Below are 22,900 nucleotides of genomic sequence, written 5' to 3'. Positions count from 1 at the left end.
AAATATTGGAAAATTTCTCCCTAAGATCAGGAACAAGCCAGGATGTTCTCTTTCATCATTTATGTTCAGCATTACCCCAGAGGTTCAAGCTACTATAGCAAGGCAAGAAAAAGAAATTAAAAAAATTAAAAGGCAAAAAGATTAGAAAGAAATATAATTTTTAATTCACAGATCAGACTGTGTATATAGAAAATCTAAAGGTGTGTACAAAAAGCCTCGTGAGGTCTGGTCATTTAGAAATGGTTTCGTAGCAGAAGACAAAGTCAATGGACAAATGTATTTGTATGTAAAAGCAACAATTGGAAAATAGTGAAAGTACCATTCCAATAGCATCAAAAAACAAAATATACTTAGAAATAAATGTAATAAAACATGTGCATGATATCTACACCAAAAACTACAAAATGTTTCTGAGAAAAGTCAAAGTCATAAATAGAGAGATATACTATGTCTATGGATTGTAAGACTCAAATTTCAGTTCTCCCCAAACTGACTGTCAGGAGGTTCTTGGCACTTACGTGGAAATTCAAATGTAAATTATGAAGTAATCATGAAAAAGGAAAATAAAGTTGGAGGACTCACATTACCTGATTTTAAGACTTACTATAAAGTTATATTAACCATAAGAGTTTGGTATTGACATAAAGATAGACAAATATGTCAATGAAATAGAATAAATAGTCCAGATAGAAACTAAAACTCATATGGTTAATTGCTTTTGACAAAGGCACCAAAGTAATTCAATGGAGAGAGAAAAGTCTTTTCAACAAATTGTGCTGGGTGATGGATATCGGTGTGTAGGAAGAATGAATCCTGAACCTTATCTCACACCAAACACTATAGTTAATTTGATTAAATCATAGATTTTATTTTTTTTCTGATTTTTACATGGTGGGATTTTAGTTTAATTTAGTTTAGGTTAGTTTTGTTTATTTAAATTCAAGTTAGTTAACATATAGTGTGGTATTGGTTTCAGGAGTTGAATTTAGGGCTTTCTTGGCATTTCCTGGCTAGCAGTCCAACATCACCCCAAACTCTTCCTCCAGCCAGAGGGCCTTCATCCCTCTCTGTGATCTCTGTATCTCTACAGATCAAGTCCCACATATTGGGCTCCCTGCTCAGCGGGGAGACTGCTTCTCCCTCTGCCACTCCCCCTGCTTATGCTCTCTCTCTCTCTCTGACAAATAAATAAATAACATCTTTAAAACAAAACAAAACAAAAAAACAGTTGAACATAGGGGGAGAGAAGGAAAAATAAAATAAGATAAAAACTGAGAAGGAGGCAAACCTTAAAAGACTCTTAACCATAGAGAACAAACTGAGGGTTCCTGGACCGGAGGTGGGTGGGGGATGGGGTAAATGGGTGATGGGCATTAAGCAGGGCACTTGTGATGAGCACTGGGTGTTATACATAAGTGTTAAATCACTAAATCTTTTGTGGTTCTACAAATTTTAGGATTATTTGTTCTAGTTCTGTGAAAAATGCTGTGTTATTTTGATCGGGATTACATTGAATGTGTAGATTGCTTTGGGTAGTATAGACATTTTAACAATATTTGTTCTTCCAATCCATGAGCATGGAATGGTTTTCCATTTCTTGGTGTCTTCTTCAATTTCTTTCATAGGTGTTCTATAGTTTTCAGAGTACAGGAATAAACCTCTGTGGTTAAGTTTATTCCTAGGTATCTTAAGGGTTTTGGTGCAATTGTAAATGGGATTGATTCCTTGATTTCTCTTTCTGTTGCTTCATTATTGGTGTATAGAAATGCAACAGGTTTCTGTACATTGATTTTATATCCTGTGACTTTGCTGAATCCCTGTTTCAGTTTTTTTGGGTGGAGTCTTTTGAAAAACCTTCTGCTTATTAGAAGACACTATTTGGAGAGTGAGCAGGCAAGCCATGGACTGGAGAAGTTTTGTAGTGCATGTATTTAACAAAGGAATTGGACCCAGAATAAATAAAGAACTTTTATAGCTCAATAATAAAAAACGTTAACAACCAATTAATAAATATTTGGGCAAAGGACTTGAACAGGCACTTTAAACAGAAGATACAAGAATGGCCAATATACACATAAAAAGTTGCTCAACATCTTTACTCATCTAGGAAATGCAAATTAAATTCCACCTGGTAGAACAGTTGAAATGAAAGACTGACAGCACCAATGTTGGTGAGGATCTGGCCCCTCTGTGCTGCTGGTGCTGTGAAGATGGTGCAACCACTGGGAAATTGTTTGGCAGTTCCTTACAAAGTTGGACAGGAACCTATCCTATGACCCAACAGTTCCACTCCTAGGGATTTACTCTAGAAAATGAAAACATGTCCACAAAGGACTCAATACCTGAATGTCCCTAGCAGATTTATTCAAAATAGCTTACAAGTGGAAACAATCCAAATGGCTATCAACAGGTGAATGGATGAACAGACTGTGGTACAGTTATCCAATGGGATACCACTCAGCAATAAAAAGAAATAAACTTCTGGTATATGCAAAAATAGGTTTATAAACTAATGAAGCCAGCTGAAAAGGGTACAAATTGTATGATTCCATTATATGAAGCTCAAGAACAGAAAAACTAATGTGTGGTGATAGAAATCAGAACAATGGGGCGCCTGGGTGGCTCAGTCGTTAAGCGTCTGCCTTCGGCTCAGGTCCTGATCCCAGGGTCCTGGGATCGAGTCCCACATCCGGCTCCCTACTCAGCAGGAAGCCTGCTTCTCCCTCTCCCACTCCCCCTGCTTGTGTTCCCTCTCTCGCTATCTCTCTCTGTTGAAAAATAAATAAAATCTTAAAAAAAAAAAAAGGAATCAGAACAGTGGCTGCCTTTGAAGAAGTGGGGTTGACTAGAAAGAGGCATAAAGAAATTTTCTAGGGTGACGAAAATAACTACATTTGATAGGCATATGAGTTACATTAGTGTATACATTTATCAAAGCTCATTTAACTGTACCCATAAGACCTGTGCATTTCACTGTGTATAAATTATACCTCAATTAAAACAAATATTTTTATTTGGAAAATATAAATTTAAATGGAAAATTTATTTGCACAAATTAGCCTGGGGATAAAAGAGTAATATTACAAGAAGGGCTATCACACCTTCTTCATCTTCCCAGAGGATACAGGAAGAAAAATGTCTTTATTTTATTATTACTTTTTGAAGATTTACTTATTTTTATTTGAGAGAGAGCGCACACGCGTGCAAGCTGGGAGAGGGGCAAAGGGAGAGGGAGAGAATCCTCAGGCAGACTCCCTGCTGAGCAGGGAGCCTGACAACAGGCTCCATCCACAGACCCTGAGATCATGACCTGAGCTGAAACCAAGAATCTGATGCTTAACCAACTGAGCCACCGAGGTGCCCTGCAAAATGCCTTTAAATGACAGCAAAAGACTTCTGTAGAAATTCATATTTGAGTTAACACACCACCATAGCAGGTAAGGTAAAAGACAGTATTCCCCCTAACTGAAAGGTTGATACAGGTGTGCCTGGGTGGCTCAGTTGGTTAAGCGTCTGCCCTTTGCTTAGGTCATGATCTCAGGGTCCTGGGATCGAGCCCTGCGTTGGGCTCCCGGCTCAGCAGGGAGCCTGCTTCTCCTTCTCCCTCTGCCCCCTGGCTTGTGCTCTCTCTCTCACTCACTCTCTTTCTCTCAAATACATAAGTAAATTTTTTAAAAAAATTAAAGGTTGTTGCATACTACTTATATTAGGTTGAATAGCATCCTCACAAAGTTCATGTCCATCTGGAACCCCAGAATGTGACTTTATTTGGAATTAGGATTTTTGCATATGTAATTAGTTAAGATGAGGTCGTCCTGGATTAGGACTAGAGTCATTATGAGGAGGCCATGTAGAGATACAGAGACCACAGAGAGGGATGAAGGCCGTGTGACAACGGAGGAAGAGTTTGGGGAGATGTTGGACTGCTAGCTAGGGAATGCCAAGGATTTCTGGCAACCACCAGGACCTAGAAAAAGGCATGCAACAAATTCTCAGATTCTCCCTCATGGCCCCAAGAAGGAATCAACCTTGCTTGAAATCTTGACTTCAGACCTCTAGCCTCCTACACCATATGAGCATAAATTTCTGTTGTTCTAATCTACCACGTTTGTGGTAATTAATTATGATAGCACTAGGAAGCGAATATACTACTCATTAGGTTATCAAAGAATAAAGTTTTAAGTATTCAGCAATCTGTTTGGTGTATACTCAAGTAGACTTTAATCAATAAATTAAAAATATGCTCTGAAAAATATATGCTTTTTTTTTAGTATACATTCAGATAACACACAACTGAGATAAGTGTACATATTCTTTGGCTACTTCATATTGTTGTTTTCTAATGGAACAACAAATCCTGAAGATCTGTCCCTGTTAGCACACAGAGAGAAGGCTGAATGTGCCCCTCTGGCCTGCCCTGGGACCAGAGAATTAGTCTTTCTAAAGAACTGAGCTGTGTTCCGGGATGTGGATTTACCAGGATTTACTTTGCCATCCAGCTCACTTAGATGAACGTTTATTAAATGCCTCATCCTGAGTGCTTCGGTTTAAATCTGTTCAATTCAATCCAATCCCAAGCAAACCAATTCAATAAGCATCTACTGAGCACCCTCTTTGGGCCAACCAGTCTGCTATGATCACATTTTTGTCTCATCTTGATTGACTACCTCGACCCTTCAGGTCTCATAGCAAAGATACTTCTTGAAAATCTATTGTGAAATATAACACAAGAGACTGATAATAAGACCATAGTAGGGACGCCTGGGTGGCTCAGTTGGTTGAGTGTCTGCCTTTGGCTCAGGTCATGTTCCCAGGCTCCTGGGATCGAGTCCCACATCAGGATCCTTGCTCGGCAAGGAACCTGCTTCTCCCTCTGCCTGCTGCTCACCCCTGCTTGTGCTCTCTCTCTGGCAAAGAAATAAGTAAAATCTTAAAAAAAAACCACCCTAAAAAATAAGACCATAATAAAAGGAATTGATGTTTGGGATGGATAAAATATTTTTTTTCTATACTGACCTCCTTATTTTAATAGACTCTAATGTATTTACTTAATTAGGCTTCTTAGGATTTGGAATTTGTCCCAGATAGCAAGGTGCAACTCAACCTATCAACAAGCGACAGAACTGCTGAAAGCTTAAAGATCGGGATTCCATCGGATTCACCCTGAACAAGACACAGTCTTCGAAGCAATGAGGACAAATCCAAATGTTTTGTCTTGCAGTTATTCAGCACTTACTGGTCCTGTTTCAGGTTGTGCAGGCAGGGGCTTCCTGACCTGTGCAATAAATAGCCACGGGCTGTAACACAGTGTCTCATTCAGTTCTTGCTGCACTTTAACTGTTGCTTTCCTGCTTTTGAGTTAGGCTGGGTCTTACATAATGAGAACTCTGACTCATCATCCCTTTAATTAACAATTTAAATTCTTTTTTAAATAAAGATTTTATTTATTTTACAGAGAGAGAGAGAGCATAAGGAGAGGGAGAGGGAGAAGCAGACTGTCCGCTGAGCAGAGAGCCCGATGTGGGACTTGATCCCAGGACCCGGGGATCATGACCTGAGCTGAAGGCAGACGCTTAACCGACTGAGCCACCCAGGTGCCCCCAGTTTAAATTCTTGGCTCAGTATGAGAATGCTCTACCCAGGGGATGGGGATCGCCAGGCACCATCTAGGAGGCTGCCCTCCTAGCATAGCGTTATCCTGCTTCTGCCTTGGAATAATCGGTCTCTTCTCCAGGTCAAACGTCCTTCATTATTTCAACAGCTCCAAAAAGGATAGTCTCCATCTGCCGCACTCTCCCCCATTTTGGAGGCAGTATTTCCTTTAATTCTTGCCCCGGACACAAGTGTAAATCTCCGATGCTCTACAGATACCGGGATTGTTGTTTCCCTCGATCTGGACACTACTCGATCTATATTCCCATGAGTTTCTTGCTAAAATGGGCCACCCCATAGTCTAAATAAGCCTCTTTATTAATGAAAATTCCTAGATCTTTTTCACACAGGAAACCTTTCCCGTCAAATCTCTCCTGTACATCTGTGCACAAGGTGTTAGCTATTTATCTTTTTAAACTTCCATTTGCCTGATTTGGTCCATCCAACGAAAACATTTTGAACCTCAACACTGTAATCTGTGGCATTTGCTGTCCCTCCTAGACTCGTGTCATCTGCTTATTCGTTAGTCCTGTCTTCTAAATCTTCAGCCACATCACCAGGGAGAATGTAACGGGAACTAGAGACCTGTGGTGTACCATTAGAGACGACCAGCAGATTGGTGCTATATCATTAGTCATGCAACTTGGAACCTTGCTTATGATTTTCCCCCAAAGTATTATGCTTCTGCTCCTATGAACTGTTTGATCCATAAAATAATCTTGGGAGATTGTGTCAAATACTTTGTGGTAACCAACATAGACCATGGTGATGGCATTCCTCTGATTTCCAGCCGAATTTCCACGCCCTCTCACAAGTACACCTAGCTAGGGTAAGCCTTAAACGTAAGGGGAATTTGCTCTCAGAAAGTCAATGTTCTAGTATTAGTGATGAGCACTTTCTTTCATAAGAGCGCATTAATTTCCACATCCAGAATCCCATCTGTTTCGAAAATTGGGATAAAATATGCCCCTCTGTTCCTCTAGTGCTTCTCTCCCGTCCATGATTCCAATTTCCAACCGCAGCTCCGAGACCCTCTGTGTAAACTCCTGCATTCAGGGGATGTTTTGTCTGAGCCTGAAGAGATCTGAGCTCATTGAGGTGATGTGCAGCTTGTCGATATCCCTGCCTCTCCTCTCTGTCCTGGGTTTGTGGCTTCCAGTTTGAGATCCTTTGCTTTTGGGTGCTAAACACATAGAAACAAATAGTTACTGCCACTTGTGAACTCCCCAGTCTATTTTGAGCAGTGGGTTAATTCTGTCCCTGTTCTTCTTGCTTTGAAAAAGAAGAATTAACCCAACGACACCTCCCTGCATTCTTTAGTGCTTTTTGTGACTGTCAGCCCCTTCTGTGTTTTAACTTCTGCTGAAACTCTTCTTCCTGCCTCCTCCACTTAGGCATGAAAGGTTTGTCTTAGATTAGGCACGCCTGTCGGCCGCAGGCGTTTTTCTGTTTGCAAGGTTGTCCCGATGCCCCTTTGTATCTCCAGGGCCTGGCACAAATGCCTTGCACCTAGTAAGTGTTCAATAAATATTCATATATACAGGTTTTCAAAAGGTAAACTTTGAAAGCTAATTAAGAATTGATTTAACTGTCGTTACATGGCCACAGGAGGCCTTTGGAGAGGGGAGACGGTTTGGAAAATTATGCTATTAAGCGGAGGGAAGCAGGACAGAAGATTGGTTAGTTTTTCCTTTTCTGACCTTTCCTTTAGCAACCAAGAAGTGGAAGACCACAAGAGCATTGTTGTAATACACCCTCCCTCCCTTTCTTTTTATCAATTAAAGCGTATTTATTGGGGACTTGCTGTGTGCAAGGCCGCAAGAGGTCGCAGAAGCTTTTACCCAGCCCAGACACAGCGCTAGTGACGTCATCCACTTGTCTCAGGGTGTGGTCAGCTTTTAAAATGAGGCGTCTCCCAGCCAGGAAAGAAAGCCTTGGGAGATGACCCTCCTCGGGTCTCAGCAGCTAACATCTTGCTGGCCACAAGAGACAGGCTGGCCTGGCCTTAGCTGTGCGGCCTCTGACAAGACATGGAGCCCTTCTGAGCTGTCATCCATGGAGATCTGACAGACTCCATCTGTATTGTGGGGGTACCCAATAATACTCGCCTTAAAGGCTTATAGTGAGTAAGAATCTAACAACATAATGTCTGCATGTATATGTGCTTTATCAGCCCATTTGTTTATCCATCTACTCTTTGTCGCCTTGTTGGTCCTGTCAGCAGGGCCCCGGGCCTAACTGGGTCCACCAGAGACAGCACCGGAAGCAAGGGGATGCGGGTGCGAGGCAAGTCGCCCATGAGGGCTGGAGCGACTGGGAAGCCTGTGTGTCCAAGGGTGGGGTGCTTCGCTGTTGGAGGGGAGAAGGGGTTGCCCCAGGAAGACCTGAAAGGTAAACCTGGCTGTTTTGCCATGGGCTGGTAGGCCTGGTCGACAGAGGCTCTGTCTTTGTGGTCATTGCCCAGCCCTCCTTGTCTGGACTGCATGTGTGCTATGCTGGCTTCACCTTCTTGGGTGAACCTCGAGTGTCACCAGGCTCAGAGCTATCCCAGGGGTGGGGGTGGGGGAACTGAGACCGAGAAGCTGTGTGTTGACAGCACGGACGTGGAGGACTCAGCTGTGGGGGTCCCCCGGAAGGGGACATGTGGGCATGTGCATGCCCATGGATGGGGGGAGGTGCTGCACATGGGGAAGGGCTGGAAGAAAGGAGATGTGGTGACCTATATGCTCTGCTTCCCTTCCCTCCTCCTGGGAGTGTCTGCGGAAGGGATCATTCTGGGCTCATCTTCACGTCCCCAGTGGGCTCTGCACAGGGCCTGGCACACAGTAGGTGCCCAGAAAATATTTGTCAAATGAGACAGGTGGGAAGAGTCCATTTCTGGCCAGCAGTTCCCTTTTGAGGGCCCAAGAAGTTGTTTTTGGGCCCTGGTCTTGTAGTGCCATGAGGCCCGAGGGAGCCACCAGGGGACGCTGGTCAGAGAAGCAGCGACCTGCCTGCGGTGTCCGTGACAGGATGACGCTGGGACCATGCTTCCCAGGATAACTGAAGACTTTGTGATCCTTGGCGGTCAGCAGCCAATTAGGGCTGCAGTTCGTTGTCCTTCCTTTAAGTGAGACAAAAACCATCCGGAGCGAGTTTGCTGGTACTGCTTGTTCTAGCCCTGGCGAGAGCTGGCACTCCTAATGTTTGAAGCCCCTGGGATTTTTCTTTGTGAAATGAAGAGGGGGAGCGAGCCAGAGCGCAGGGCCTGCGTGTGCAGGCGACACGTGGTGACCCACGCCGCGTCTCAGCCTCCCGGCTTTCTCGAGAGCCATGGAACCTCCCAATGCCAGGCTGTCATCCCCAGCTGCACCCCCATGAGGGGAGGTTCTAATCTAGGCGGGAGACAGGACTCTAGGACTCCCCGCAGGAAGCGACGAGGAGCCTGGCGTTCTCTGGATGCATTTGGGTGGACTTCTTCAGCGTGGTAGATACAAATGAGGGCTCTTGTTGTGTGTGGTCTTTGGGGTCCCTGCAAGCAAGTTGGTTGGGAAACAGAGTTCCTATTGACAATCTGTTCTTCACAGAGGGAACAAAAGAAAAGAATTATTTGTCTGGCAACAGAGGTAATTTATGTCACGTGGGGCTTTGCAGATTACAATGGATTCTCACGGCCATTTTCTCATCAGATCCTCACGGCAGCCTGGTGGTTGGTGTGATCCTGGAGAGTGCTGGTGTCTCCGTTTGCCAGGTCAGGACACAGGCCCAAGAGTCACACGGCTGCTCTATTTCTTTCCCATGGTGACTCAAAGCCGGCTCTCCTCATCCCTGCTTGCTGGCCCCTGACCACCTCTGCCTTCACTGACGCCTCAACCTCAGGAGCCTGGTCCTTCCTATTGGGGAAGCAAGGCTCTCAGTTACCAAATATGGAGGAATAAAACCAGCTTCAAGATAATCTGCACTTGCTCTTGCCTTTCATGTCGAAAAGGCATCTCTCTTTGACTTGCACAAGAGGTGAGGGTGTTAGTTCTTGGGTTGTTTTCATATTTGTTCTCTGCTGACCACTGTACCTTGCATACCTGGGTCCAAAGTGTGCAATGTTCTTAGACAGTGGGTTCTTCAAGGGCAAACACCAAGTCGCTACACTCATTACATAGCACTAACCCTGTGTCTCAGGCACTTCAAAGTTTTGCAGAGAGTATCACAATGAAGATATTATAGCACGTTTCTATGCTTCAGTATGAACAACCGCGTGCCTGGAAATCTGTGTGATAATGTTTGTGTTGGAAAGGTGACTGCCTCAAGAAGCCTTGGGCAATTCACAAATCCCCAAGGCTGGTGAATGGATTCCCATTCCCTGAAGCACTGACTCGGAGAGTTGTGATTTGTGCTATTTGAATCCTACTGTTTTATTGTTAAAGCTTGAAGAATTTTTCTTAGCAAAGTATTTGAAAAGAATCTAAGTCTACTGTTGGTTTACATTACAGAAAATCATCTCAAAAAGAGAGTTGGTTTTGTAGATAAAGACTGAACTAGAAACAACCAAAACCCCAAACCACCAGTGCTTTCTCAAAACTAAGCGTAAAGTATAAATAGAGAACAAAACAGGAAATAGTGGTTTGCAAAAAAAAAAAAAAAAGAAAGAAAGAAAGAAAGAAAGACATACTTGTAGCTGCCCTAAAAAGTGCCTTTCCTTCCACTGCAGGACGTGAGCTTGGAGAAAGCCGAGGGCCCCAGCTCCTAGTAGAGACGAGCATCTTCCAGCAAGTGCTGCCCTACTCTACCTGCGACTACTCTTTAACAAGCCTTTAGAAATAACGTGGGTCGATCTATATGTCGCAGGTGCTGATTCAATAAATGTGCGCTTGTCTCCATCCAGTCATCGTGGCCTCAGCAAGTTGATTGGGTTGTCTTAACCACCTAGCTTTCACTTAGTATCAGTGCCTCTTCTCTGTGTCCTAGAAGACATGAAGGTGTGGCTTGAAGGGTCAGGTTTCCCTCCTGTCCCCCTAACCAGCCCCATTGCTGGCTCCTTACGTGCTACCCAGGGCTGACTCTGGGAGGCAGCTGGAGGGATTTGTGCAAGGAGCCCTGGGGTGGAATCTGAGTTCTGCCCACTAATGGGCCATCTCATGCAACCTCTCTGGGCCTCAGAGCCTCATCTGTACACCAAGGGCAGTAATGCTTATCTCACAGAGTTGTTGGGAAAATTAATAGAGATGAAGTAGATGAAGGCCCCTCTTGGCAGCATGCGGTGCTCTATGGTCTTGCTGGAGTGGCCTTGTTGGAAAGCGGCTCTCGGGCTGAGCCTGGTGGAGGCAAGTGCCCTGGGCTGGATCCTGATATGCCTCGGTGCTGGGGAATGAAAGGATCTGGGAAGAGGGTTTGGGTTGCTTATCATTCATTCATTCATTCATTCATTCATCATTTATTTGATAAACATGTGTTAAGTCCCTAAGATGTGCCAGACACTGAAACAGGCAGACTACATTGATCAGGACATAGCGTCTCCTTCAAGGTGCTCGAGTATATTGGAAGACATAGACAAGTATACAAATAAGTGGAATGACATGTTGCAGGTGCTATGGTAGACATTGTTCAGTCACGGTCACAGAGGAGGATGTAGAACAGAAACATTCTGTCCAGGCAGAGCGGTGGGGAGGGACCCTTTGGGAAGCCACCTCTGTGAGGCACACAAGTCTTTGAAGGTGACTCCTTTCCACCTAGCTAAGGGGAAAGGCTTCACATTTCAGGCAGAAGCTGATGCTTTTTGAAGAGAGGCTAGAGATAGGGCTCTCTTGAAAAGCTGAGCAGAGCTCAGGTAACACTACTTTCCTGACTCCAGCCTTAGAGAAAACCGGGAGTGGAGGCACCAAAATAGAGGTGTCTGAGGAGAACCTTTGTGACTGACTTACCTTGAGTTCTCCTTCCTTCTACCTCTCATTCAGATAGGAAGCAGGCCACTTTCATGATCATGTTCAAGCCCCTGAAAGCCTTCTGGAATGGGGTAGGTAACGGGGGTAATCTCCAGGGGCTGCACACAGGGCAGTCCTTCAGCTTGGATGTCCTCTAGGGTCAGTAGCAAAGGGGGAGGTGGGTGCACAAGTTCCCTCAGGGAGTGCCAGGCTGCAAGAACCTGGTGAGGGTGGGGGAGCCAGCAGGCCCCAAGCTCCGGCTTTCACTTCGTCACCGAAAACTTCAGCCCCATAGGACCCCTTCTCTCTGAGCTTGGGCTCTCTGAACCTGGACACGCATTGCTTCAGAGCTGTCCTCCTGGCAGATCACGTACAGCTGTCTCTTCTCCCCTTCTAAGTGGTAAGCTTCTCAGAGCAGGAGGGGAATGCAGAGGGCAAGCTCCTCCATGGCGCCTTGGAGACTGCACATCTCCACAGAGGCCACACAGGCAAGGCTTGACTGCAGCTGATCGAAATCTTGGCAGAATCCCTGTGAATCCAGGAAGAATCCCTCCCAGAGCAGGACAGCATGGGAGGCTCGTGAGGAGCCGCTTCCAGATCACCTGCCACTCACCTCCCCATCTGCCCAGGAGGCTGTTGTAGGACAATTTCTGATTGCCTCCTGGGTGCTTATGAGCTGTGGGGCTTTCACTTGGCTCTCCTTCAGGGTACAGCTGCAGACTTTAAGACTGCTTCTCTGCAGACTGGTGGCTCCTCAGCAGCACGTGCCACACCTCTCCGAATGCAGTCATCTGGCCCCTTTTGTGGGACGAGGGACATCGGGGAATTGGTACTCCTCTTGCTTTGGCTGTCTATGTAAGTAAGAAACTTTCTGAATTGAACAAGGGCTTTTGGCTCTTCACTGATTGAATCCATCAGTTTTGCTCAACAGGGAGGTTAGAGATCTAAACCTGTGCAGAGGCCCAGAGAGGCTGAGTGGCTTGTCTCCATTGCTCAGCTGATTAGGAGCAGAGCCAGGACTGGAAGCCAGCCTTCTTAAGTCTGGAGTCATTTCCACGAGCACCTAATACTGTGCCTTATGTACTGTGAATACCCACTGAAATGGTTGCGGATCTGATCAGTCAAGTCTTCGGGGTTATTTGGTGTTGTGGTGTCCAATGCAAATGCGCACAACCATGGCCACGTGATAAAGGCCACACGCATGTGTCTGAGCCCCGGGCCCTCCCCCATCCTCCATGCTGGTACAGCAGGCCCCGCTGATCAGTGTCGGCAGATGACAGGGCCACATTCTCTCTTCTCTAGAGTAAGAGGTTATAGATTGAGTTTATTAGTTTGTTTTTCTGTTTTTGAATACACACCAGATACAAAAGGTGGAAACCAGTGTGTGGAGAAAAGTCCCTTTCCCTCTCCAGTCCCTAGACCCCAGCCCTCCCACACCCCCATCTCCGAGAGATGACTGCTACCATCTTTAAACTTTTCCAGAGATATTTTATGCGTGTAGAAGCATATATGCCTGCCTATGTGTGTGTATATTTATGTGTCTTCCCCAGCTACCATGTAATAGCATGCTCTACATGCGACTGTGTAAATGTCAACCTTTACCTTGAAGAGCATTTGCTCTCATTATACAGAGCCACGATTCTGCTGACCACAGCAATGGCAGAGAGCATCCTCTCTCCTGCCTCCCCCCACGTTCTTCTCACAACCCATGTGTCTGCATGTAGGCATGGCCCCAGATGTGGCCACACGTGGACAGACTCCATCCTTTGAGAGAGCAGAAAAGATAAGCAATTCTCAAAGGAGGCTTTTTTACAAAGTTCCCATTCTGTCGGCTCATTAGCTGACCTGATTATAGGGCAGGCAGATGCCATCCTTTTCCACGTATGTCTGTCGGGCTCTAACTAGGAAATCTCTTTCGTATTTAAGACACTGAATATTTAATGCAGGGAAACGGTGATGAAAGAGCCAAAACAGCAGACTGGACAATTAGCCACAGTCTCCGTGGGTGCCATCACCCCTAGGCTGGAGGGACAGAGGGAAGGGGTGGTGTTGCAGAAGGCAAACCAGGTTACCTCAGGGGAGAAGTTTCTGGCAGAGACTCAGCGAAGCAAAGTGAGAGGGTGTTAGGTTCTCTGGCTTCACCCATGCCAACCACCACATTTCAAACTCAGACAAGCACCTCCCTTTGGGCAATCCAGCCAGCAGCCAGCTGTCACAGCAGCCTTGGAAAACTGCTTAGGGGGGTCAGCCCCTGTCACACAGAGAATTGCAGGGGCAGGGTGAGGGATGGAGCTGAGGAAGACAGGCCCCGGGCCAGCCCCCCCGGAGCTCCAGAGTGCTGTCTTCTGGAGGGACAGCACCTGAAGGGGGGGCTGTCAGTGTGGGGGTCTTGATTAAAGGAAAGACATGGGCACCTGAAACAAAGAGGTGGTGACTAGTCTCTCCTGGGCCTGGCACCTTCTTCCCCGTGCTCTCCGACACTCACCTTCTGAGGAGCTGCCCCAGGCCCGTGGGCCCAGATGGCAGTGCTGGAGTTAAAAGCAGCCCCTCTCTTCTCCTGCTCGCTGAGGGGTCAGGCGGGTCCCAGAAAATAGGTAGATTCGGGCTCCAGCTGAGCAGCTACCCTGCCAGTGAATTGTTCACACCTCTGGTGTGCCTATCTCTCATGTTTCAAATGTTCCAAAGTTTTTCCAAATCCTGCAGATTGGAATGGTATTTTCCCCACTTCCCTGGGCACAGTCTCTGCTCTTACTTGATGCATCTTTCCTCCCGCCCCTTAAATATGCGAATCTTGGCTCTCCGTCACCCTGGCAGCTGCACCCTTACTGGGTGCAGCGAAGGTTTCAGCGTGACGGAGAGGAGGGGCTTTTGTAAGTTCAGCCAAGGGTGGAATGGATTTGATGGACTTTTAGAGTCTGCCCTCACCACAGACAGCTGCTTACAGGAGGCCCGAAGCCCCCCTCCTCACCGCACCATACCGCCCCACAACCCCCACCCCCACACCTTACCCAATAGCAGAGTTGGGAGACACCGATGTCCTGAAGTCGCCCTCTATGTGCTAGACACATCTAGAAACTTCTTTTCCGGGCCTTGAGGGAACAAGTCTGCACATTACAGCTACCCTGAAAGACATTTAACAGACTCATCACCTTTGAACATTCTGCTGAACCTGCTTTCTACCTGGTTATTTTGTCAGACAACTGGGACTTACCGGTCCCTTTTGTTCCTGGGTCAGTTCCCATTTTTCCAGGACAAGTTGGCTTATTTACAGTTTCTTTGTACTCACCCTCGTCTATTTCAACAGGTAGAGAAAAGGGCATATCAGTATGTAATTAATGGAATAAAATACCTATGGATAAACTCTCCCATGTTTTAAAAAAATAAACAAAAATTAATTATATATTATTTTATTTACCCTTCCATTGCAGTAAAATGATTGCAGCTAGAGCTTGGTGCACTTTACCTTAGGTTTCTGAGTATCACAAAGAACTCATACCTTTTCACAAAGAGTTGCTTCATCATATTACCATTGCTGTCAACAATGGTCATTGTTATTATTGATTCATAATTTGGAATAACTTGCTTCTTTGTCCTCTTAGCGCCATCACTGATATTCTTAAAATCATCCTTGTTCTGGTAATAAAAGATGTTTCAAGCTAATCCTAACCTTTCTCTGTCCCCAAGATATGGAATTGGCTATCTTTAAGTAGTTTGGTTTTATTTAAAAAGGAGAATAGTATCAGAAAGCAAAATGTGAGTGCTGGGAGTGAGTACACATGGACATTGGCTTTGGCTTTTGTTGGCCCAATTTTTTTGTCAGAATTGAGGAAAAGGTGTATTAAGAAGTTCCTTTTCGGGGCGCCTGAGTGGCTCAGTCAGTTAAGTGTCTGCCTTTGGCTCAGGTCATGATCCCAGGGTCCTGGGATCGAGCCCCGCATTGGGCTCAGCGGGGAGCCTGCTTGTGCGTGCTCTCTCTCTGTGTCAAATAAGTAACATATTTAAAAAAAAAAAAAGTAGTTCCTTTTCTCCATTTAACAGATTATAGGGACAGTACTCCCTCTTATGGTATGAAGGTTTCACTGACCATCAAAGTGTTCTATTATATTGATCTATTTCCATCCAAAATTTAAAAAATATGAGAGCACACCTCTGACCCCAGCTGTGGACTGTTAGCCGAGGTCTGAGGGTAGACTAGACGCGGTGGTGAATGATTCTGCCGCAGGTGTCAGGTGCACTGTGTGGGCTCGGTATTGCACTAGGTGCTGTGAAGAGCAGAGCGACATGTGAAACACGGCCCCCTAGCCTCCAGGAATGCGCAGAGGTCATTTATGTGCAGGAAACCATGGGCAAACTGTAGAAGGTGTTGTCGCCTTGGTGCCTGCTGCAACTGGTGGTGCAGGCGGTGGGTGGCGAAGGCGACCAGAGCAGTGAGAGGTGGCTGTGTGGGGAAGGAAAGGTCTCTGAAGCAGGAGCGGATGGGCCACCTTGGAGAATGGCAGAATTTTAGACAGATGCCAAGGCACATCCTTCTCCCTGGAAACGACCTCACACACACCTAGGCTGCCTGCGAAGCCGTGGGAATGAGGGTGTGTACAAGGCTGCTGGCTACACCAGCTTACGGTGAATTCAATATGGTGCCTCAGAATGAGAGAAGATAGGATTGTGGTCGTACTTTTGAAATGACAGAAAGAGCATCACACCAAGGATAGGAACCCATGCCATACAGTTAATGGAAGGAAATAATTTAGAGTCCATTAGGAGTTTAGACATCTTTCTAGTTGCCTCCTCTCACAGCTTTTAGAAGCAACAGAAAGCCATCGATCCTGCTTCCGGTCTGGCTGGCCCACCCTCTCCACATACCTGCTCTATTACCAGCTCTGTGCATTTAGCTTATTCTGCCTGGGAAAGTCCTAGCTCAGTGTTACCCGTGTGGGCTTCTCCTGCCACCACTCCTTCCAACCTTGTTAATAGAACTGATTTCTGTCCTCCTTGGTGCTCTTCTAGCATTTCACATGAAACCTCTGTTAGACCATCTATCCTGCAACTTATTATTGCCTCTTTACTTACCTACTCTCCATAGTGAGTATCTTAGGAGGTGTCTTTTATTTATTCTCATCTGTAATCCAAGTGCCTCACACAGTATTTGACACTCACTGCACATTTAATACATATTTGTTGGATGAATGAATACCCGAAGGAGTGAATGAAGGAGTGACTGCACGAATATGTGCCTCAGGATTGAGTTAGGGAACTCAATGGTGCTGTGCGATTGGTGTCTGCTTTGGATTTGGTAATTCTTTGTTCCTTACCTTGACGAAGCACTGTTAGCCAGGACCTAGGTTTATATGTATTAGATTTGCAAGGCTAGCAGGTAGAATGTCATCCGGAAGTTCCTAGACCAGATCTTAGTTTCTCTTGGTTCAGTCGTAATATTTCCAGCCAAGCCTTGTTTTGATAAGAAGAGGGAGATTTAGGAAAACAGCAGCAAATCACTTGATTTAATATGTCAAGCCAGGATTTGACAACTGCTGAAAGGTTTATAACTTGAAGAATTATAGACTTGAGGATGAGGCTGTTCTAGGGAGAGAATCTTTTATGTTTACTAAAGCTCTTTGCTCCAAGATGACTTCCAAATCTGACATGAGCTAAGGCAGTCTGTATTCGCTGAAGTCTGCAATTGAAAGCAGAGAAATTCAGAGGTATCCTATAACACCTCCAGGATTTTGAGAGTTCTCAAGTGATGTACGTGTTTAGTTGTATCAGATCATGTGTCCATGGAAAGGATGTCTTTGGACAGCAGTTGAGGTCTTTTAGGGTCTTTGGAGATGAGGGAAATCACTGGGGGAGGGCAGCAACCCAATTTCCACCTGGTCCCCTCAGTGGAAGGGCCTGGAGGGAGGTGGTATCAAGGAAGAGACGGGCAGTGAGCTGTTTCTCTCTTGAGAGCTGGTTGTCTCTCCCTGTCCACCATCTGTTTATGACATTCTAAGTAATCTCATCACCCAATGAGGGGTTCAAACTCACAACCTGGAGATCAAGAGCTGCATGCTCTACCGAATGAGCCAGCCAGATGCCCCTTATTTATGGCATTCTTGTTAGCTCTGAAATAAACTTCTCCATTATTTTTGGTCCTAAAGTCCTTTTTTTTTTTTTTTGGTCACAATTTGTTTACGACATTAAAGCAGTGGCCAGTGAAGTTCTGTAGCTCAGGAGCCAAAACCATGAGAAAACAAGAAAACAAAAGGCCATCTAAAGAAACACAAATTTCCACCCCCCCCAAAAAAAAGAAAGAAAAGAAAACCACCCCAAAAACCCTTCCAGACAATGAGAATTATTCACTCATTGTTTATTTTTCTATTTATAATAGTGTTTTTCTGCCTATGGTTTTAAAAATTCAAACAGTGCAGCATGGTACAAAGACAGCAAAAACATCTTTGAATATCTTTCCACCCAGAGACAACTACCATCAGCCTTTTGATGATTATCTTTCCAAGACCTCTTTCTGTGCCTAATACATGCAGGCTTATCTATAGCTATATACATAAAGAGATATGAATAGAATCATACTACATATGCTTGGAGCATATGTGTACATATACACATATTTAAATTTACAATTTATGAATGTGAAATATTTTATTCATAAAATACCCATTTTATGAATGTGAAATAATTTACTTAACTAAAATGGTTTTGAGAGACATTTTGATTGCTTTCAGTATTTTGCTATTATAAACAATGTGCCATGAACACCCTTGGTCATATATCTTTGTGTTCTCCTCAGATCATCTTCTTAGGATAAAGCCTTAGGAGTAACGCAGCTGGCTTAGGAAGTGTGCTTGTGGAAGTTTTTAAGTGATTTTCAATTGTCCTCCAGAAACGTTAGCCAGTTTCCACCCCTACCAACAGTAAATAGGAATGCTTGCTCGCCTACCCTTCGCCAACATGAACTATTGATTAGGTTATTCACATTTAGCGATCTGATCGGCGATAAATGATGTCTCAATGTACTTTTGGGGGAGGTCACCAGTAAAGTTTAGAATCTTGATAATTGACCATTTATTTCCCACCCTTCCTTTTTTTTTTTTTTTAAGATTTTATTTATTTATTTAACTGACAGAGAGAGAGAGAGAGACAGTGAGAGAGGGAACACAAGCAGGGGGAGTGGGAGAGGGAGAAGCAGGCTTCCCGCGGAGCAGGGAGCCCGATGCGGGGCTCGATCCCAGGACCCCGGGATCATGACCTGAGCCGAAGGCAGACGCTTAATGACTGCGCCACCCAGGCGCCCCTCCCCCCCTTCCTTTAACCTCCCTCTCGCCCTCCCTCTCTTCCTTCCTTGTTTCCTTTCTCTCTCTGTCTGAATTATCTGTGCCTTTTGCCCGTTTTTTTCTCTTTCAGTGTTTATTTGTATTTTAATAATTTGAAGGAGTTTTTTTAAAGATTTTATTTATTTATTTTAGAGACAGAGAGAGGGAGAGAGGTGGGTGGGGGAGGAGCAGAGGGAGAGGGACAAGCAGACTCTGTGCTGAGCTCGGAGCCCAATTTGGGCCCTGATCCCAGGACTGAGATCATGACCCGAGCCGAAACTGAGAGTCTGATGCTTAACCAGCTGCGCCACCCAGGTGCCCCTTGAAGGAGTTTTTTGTAGTTACCTTTCATTGGTCCCTTATGTAACAGTTTTTTCAGATTTTCGTTTGTTTTAACCCTTCTTCATGATTTTACTTTCACTGTATGAAAGCATTTGAGTTTTATGTAGTCATGTGTATTAATCTTTCCATTTCTGCTTCCTGAGTTTTTCAACGTACTAAGAAAGTCTGTCCACAACCCAAGAGTATTAAAATGTTGACCTTTGGGGCACCTGGGTGGCGCAGTCGGCTAAGCCTTTGAATTTGATTTAGGCTCAGGTCATGAGCTCAGGGTCGTGGGATCAGGCTCCATGCTCAGTGCAGAGTCCGCTTGTCCCTCTCCCTCTGCCCCTCCTCTTACTCTCTCTCAAACAAACAAACAAACAAATAAATAAATAAAATCTTTTTAATAAATAAGTAAATAGGGGTGCCTGGGTGGCTCAGTTAAACATCTACCTTTAGCTCAGGTCACGATCCCAGGGTCCTGGGATCGAACCCCGAGATGGGCTCCCTGCTCAGCGGGGAGCCTGCTTCTCCTTCTGCCGCTGCCACCCCACTCTCTGTCTCAAATAAATAAATAAAATCTTTAAAAATAAATAAATAGGGCGCCTGGGTGGCTCAGTTGGTTGGGCAACTGCCTTTGGCTCAGGTCATGATCCCAGGGTCCTGGGATCGAGCCCTACATTGGGCTCCCTGCTCCTTGGGGAGCCTGCTTCTCCCTCTGCCTGCCACTACCCCTGCTTGTGCTCTCTCTCTCTCTGTCAAATAAAATAAATAAAATCATAAATGAATAAATAAATAAATGTTGACCCTGATTGTCTTCAGTACTTCTTGTTTTTTTTTAAAGGTATATTTTAGTCTTAGATATCTCTAGAATTAATTTTGCTCAAATACAGCTGAAATTTTACTTATTTCTAAGTGTCTGTTTTCCACAACTCATTTATTGAGCTTTCCTGTACTGATATGACACATGATCTTAGATTTCAAACAAATGGAAATTTAATATATGTTTAATTTCTGGACTAACTTTTCCATCGATCTGATTGCTTATCTCTGTACCATACTGCTGCCATTGTTAGAGTTTTATAATACATTTTAGAAACCGGGAGAACAAGTTTCTCCTCCCCGCCCCCCCTCACCCAGCAATGGGCCTTTGTTTTGTCCTTCATTTCCTAAAGTCCGTTCAGATTTTTAATGTGATTGTACTTAATTTATAGAATGATTTAGGTGACAATTATATTTTAGAAGTATCCGTCTGCCTAATAACAGAATAATCTTTTTTATTTATTTGAATCTTATTTTAGGGCATAAGTAGAATTTTTTAAAATATTATTTTCTTCATGTAAGTCCTACTTCTTATTGAATTTCATGAAGAACTGTGAAGGGTCTGCAGTTTTAATCTCTGCAAGCAAATAAGTCAGCCTACTACCATGTCATGGACACGGTGGGAGGAAGGGGCTCCTAGACCAGAGGCACAGCAGGTGGTGTTGTCTTCATGTTCCCACCTGCTTCCCTTGTCCAGGTTCCATGGTGGATGCTGTATATGCAGCGGGTTAGTGTCACAGCTGAGGAACTCTAGGCTCAGGAATTCAAATGAGAGGTCAGGACAAGCTTCTGTGACCTAACTGATGAAGAATGAGAGCAGTAAACCAAGGGAGAAGAAAGAGAGCATTCTGGGCAAAGGGAACTATATATGCAAAGACCCTGTGGTGGGAGGAATTGTGGCAATTATAAACACCTGGAAAAAAAGGTCACTCTGCTGACTCCATTATTTTTCTGGCTAATGGTGCTATCGAGAGCTAGCTTGTTTATTTTTCCCATTATAAATGATCTATTTGTTCTGCCGAAGTGCTTAGAGATTTTTTTCCTTTTTTCTTTTGGGTGTATCATTTTCATTAGGATTTCTTGCTGTTGTACATTCTTAAAGAACTTTTCTTAAGACGCAGAGAACCTTTTCATTATGGAAGACAGCCTCTTATATATCTTTGAATATTTTCCTTTACTATTAGTTTTAATCTTTTCATTAAACATCGGATAAATTGTCATTGTCTATCTTCCATGGTTATATTCTCCCTAAAAAAATCCCGTCTGTCTTATTTCCACTGCATTCCAAGATTGGGACCCTTCCTTATTTTCAGTATTAATCTTTGCTGTGTTTACTTTTTTTTGGAGGTTCATGTCTTACTTTTGGAAAGGGAGATTTTTGGGGACCCTGAGCTTTTGTCACAATTTGTCACACATTTCCAAAGTGTCTGGGTCTGTTATTAAAACCACTTTGTAAGCATTTTCCCCCAAATCTTGAAAATTATTCCAAGGAGACTTTCAGAGAATCCCCATAATTAAAATACCCTCTTCAGTTTTTAAAAGTCTCTGTCTTATTACTTAACATCGCATTTACTTGTGTATTAAAATTGTATTGATGTGAAAATCGCATCTTCTTGATCAGTGGATGACCTATCTCCAAGTGTCTCCCCAATTACTGTGGAGCTCTGTATGCCTCCAATAATGGTTCATTGCTGCTCCACTAGCATGAAATCCATTAATCAGATTTACTTTTCAGGAAAGGCCCTTCATGCCCTAAGATAGATGTACTTTCACAGAAGTGAGGACATAGAAAGTGGCACAAGTTCTGTTTTTCCCCTCACAGTAGAGAAAGAGAAGTAGAACAACAGAAAAGCCCAGTTTAAAAGATGACTATTTTTCGGGGTGCCTAAGTGGCTCAGTCAGTTAAGCATCTGACTTTGGCTCAGGTCGCGGTCTCGGGGTCCTGGGATCTAGCCCCGTGTTGGGCTCTGTGCTCGGCGGGGAGGCTGCTTCTCCTTCTGCTCCTCCCCACCCCTTGTGCTCGCTCACTCTCTTGCTCTCTCTCAAATAAATAAAAAAAAATTAAAAAAAAGATGACTGTTTTTCTAGGAAATATTTTTTTTCTAACGTACTGAGAAATTTGGGGATAGTTCAGTATAATTTTGAGTGACATAAATTCCTAAGATAATATGCTAATTAATTTGTTACCCTTTCTTTACTCCCCCAAACCTATTCAACAAGAAGATGTTTGTGAGGGAGAATCTAAAATAGCAGAGAAGCACAATTCACCAGGGAAGGACTGCAGCTGAATAAACCTTCACCTGCAGGAACAAAGAGATTCAATGCCTTGTCAGGTCCTGGGTGTTCTCTGACTGACTTTTGATCTTAATGTTAGATACGTTGCTGACCTCCTCACTAGAAGCAAAGTAGAAAGGTAGAAAAACAGGTACTAGACTAGAAAAAGTCTGTTCCCCAAATATATGTAAAGATAACCAATAATGCAGAAGCCAGAACTTGATCATGAGAGTTCAGAATGGGACTCGGATCAAGTTCTGCACAGCAAAAATGTTACTGAATGAATTTTGGTGGGTTTTCGATGTTTTGTGAAGCCTCTTTTTTGAAAATGAGTGTTTGGGGTATTTGTTGGCACTGTGGAGTCCTAACACCAAGTCTAGAAAAGGAACGTAGCTTTGTTCATATCTTGATGGATTTCTCTTCATTGATCATGATTCACTGACTGTAAGATGCCTTTGATAATAGCACACCTCACTGTTTCATGTACCCTAAGAAAGAAAAAAATGCTCCTTATGGAATTCTGATGTGCTTATGGTGCTTTAGGGTGCGTTGTGATTTCAGAGATGTTAATGAGTGATAAAACATGCATCTTAGAATCAATGAGATGTGGTATTTTTCTTATACAAAAAC

At 44.2% G+C, this 22,900-nt stretch overlaps 1 protein-coding gene across 13 annotated transcripts in view; it reads left to right on the top strand.

Annotated features, from left to right (window-relative positions):
- SCML4 (Scm polycomb group protein like 4) overlaps positions 1-22,900 on the top strand; it is a 114,525-nt gene that overhangs the window by 25,870 nt on the left and 65,755 nt on the right. For 10 of the 13 annotated variants that reach the window (XR_012378513.1, XR_003206234.2, XM_073893727.1 and 7 more), the window contains exon 2: positions 9,321-9,645. The exons of the other annotated variants lie outside the window; for them this stretch is intronic. Coding sequence is in view for 7 of the 10 variants with exons in the window: in XM_073893727.1 (XP_073749828.1) it covers positions 9,609-9,645 (37 nt within the window). In the remaining 3 variants the exon portion in view is untranslated. The remainder of the gene's footprint in view (positions 1-9,320; positions 9,646-22,900) is intronic. 13 annotated transcript variants of the gene reach the window in all.

This window comes from Callorhinus ursinus, unplaced genomic scaffold (genome assembly GCF_003265705.2).
Source record: "Callorhinus ursinus isolate GAN/ISIS: 27379988/994484 unplaced genomic scaffold, GSC_fseal_2.0 scaffold6, whole genome shotgun sequence".
NCBI classification, from domain to species: domain Eukaryota; kingdom Metazoa; phylum Chordata; class Mammalia; order Carnivora; family Otariidae; genus Callorhinus; species Callorhinus ursinus.
This window is presented reverse-complemented; position numbering and strand designations above follow the sequence as displayed.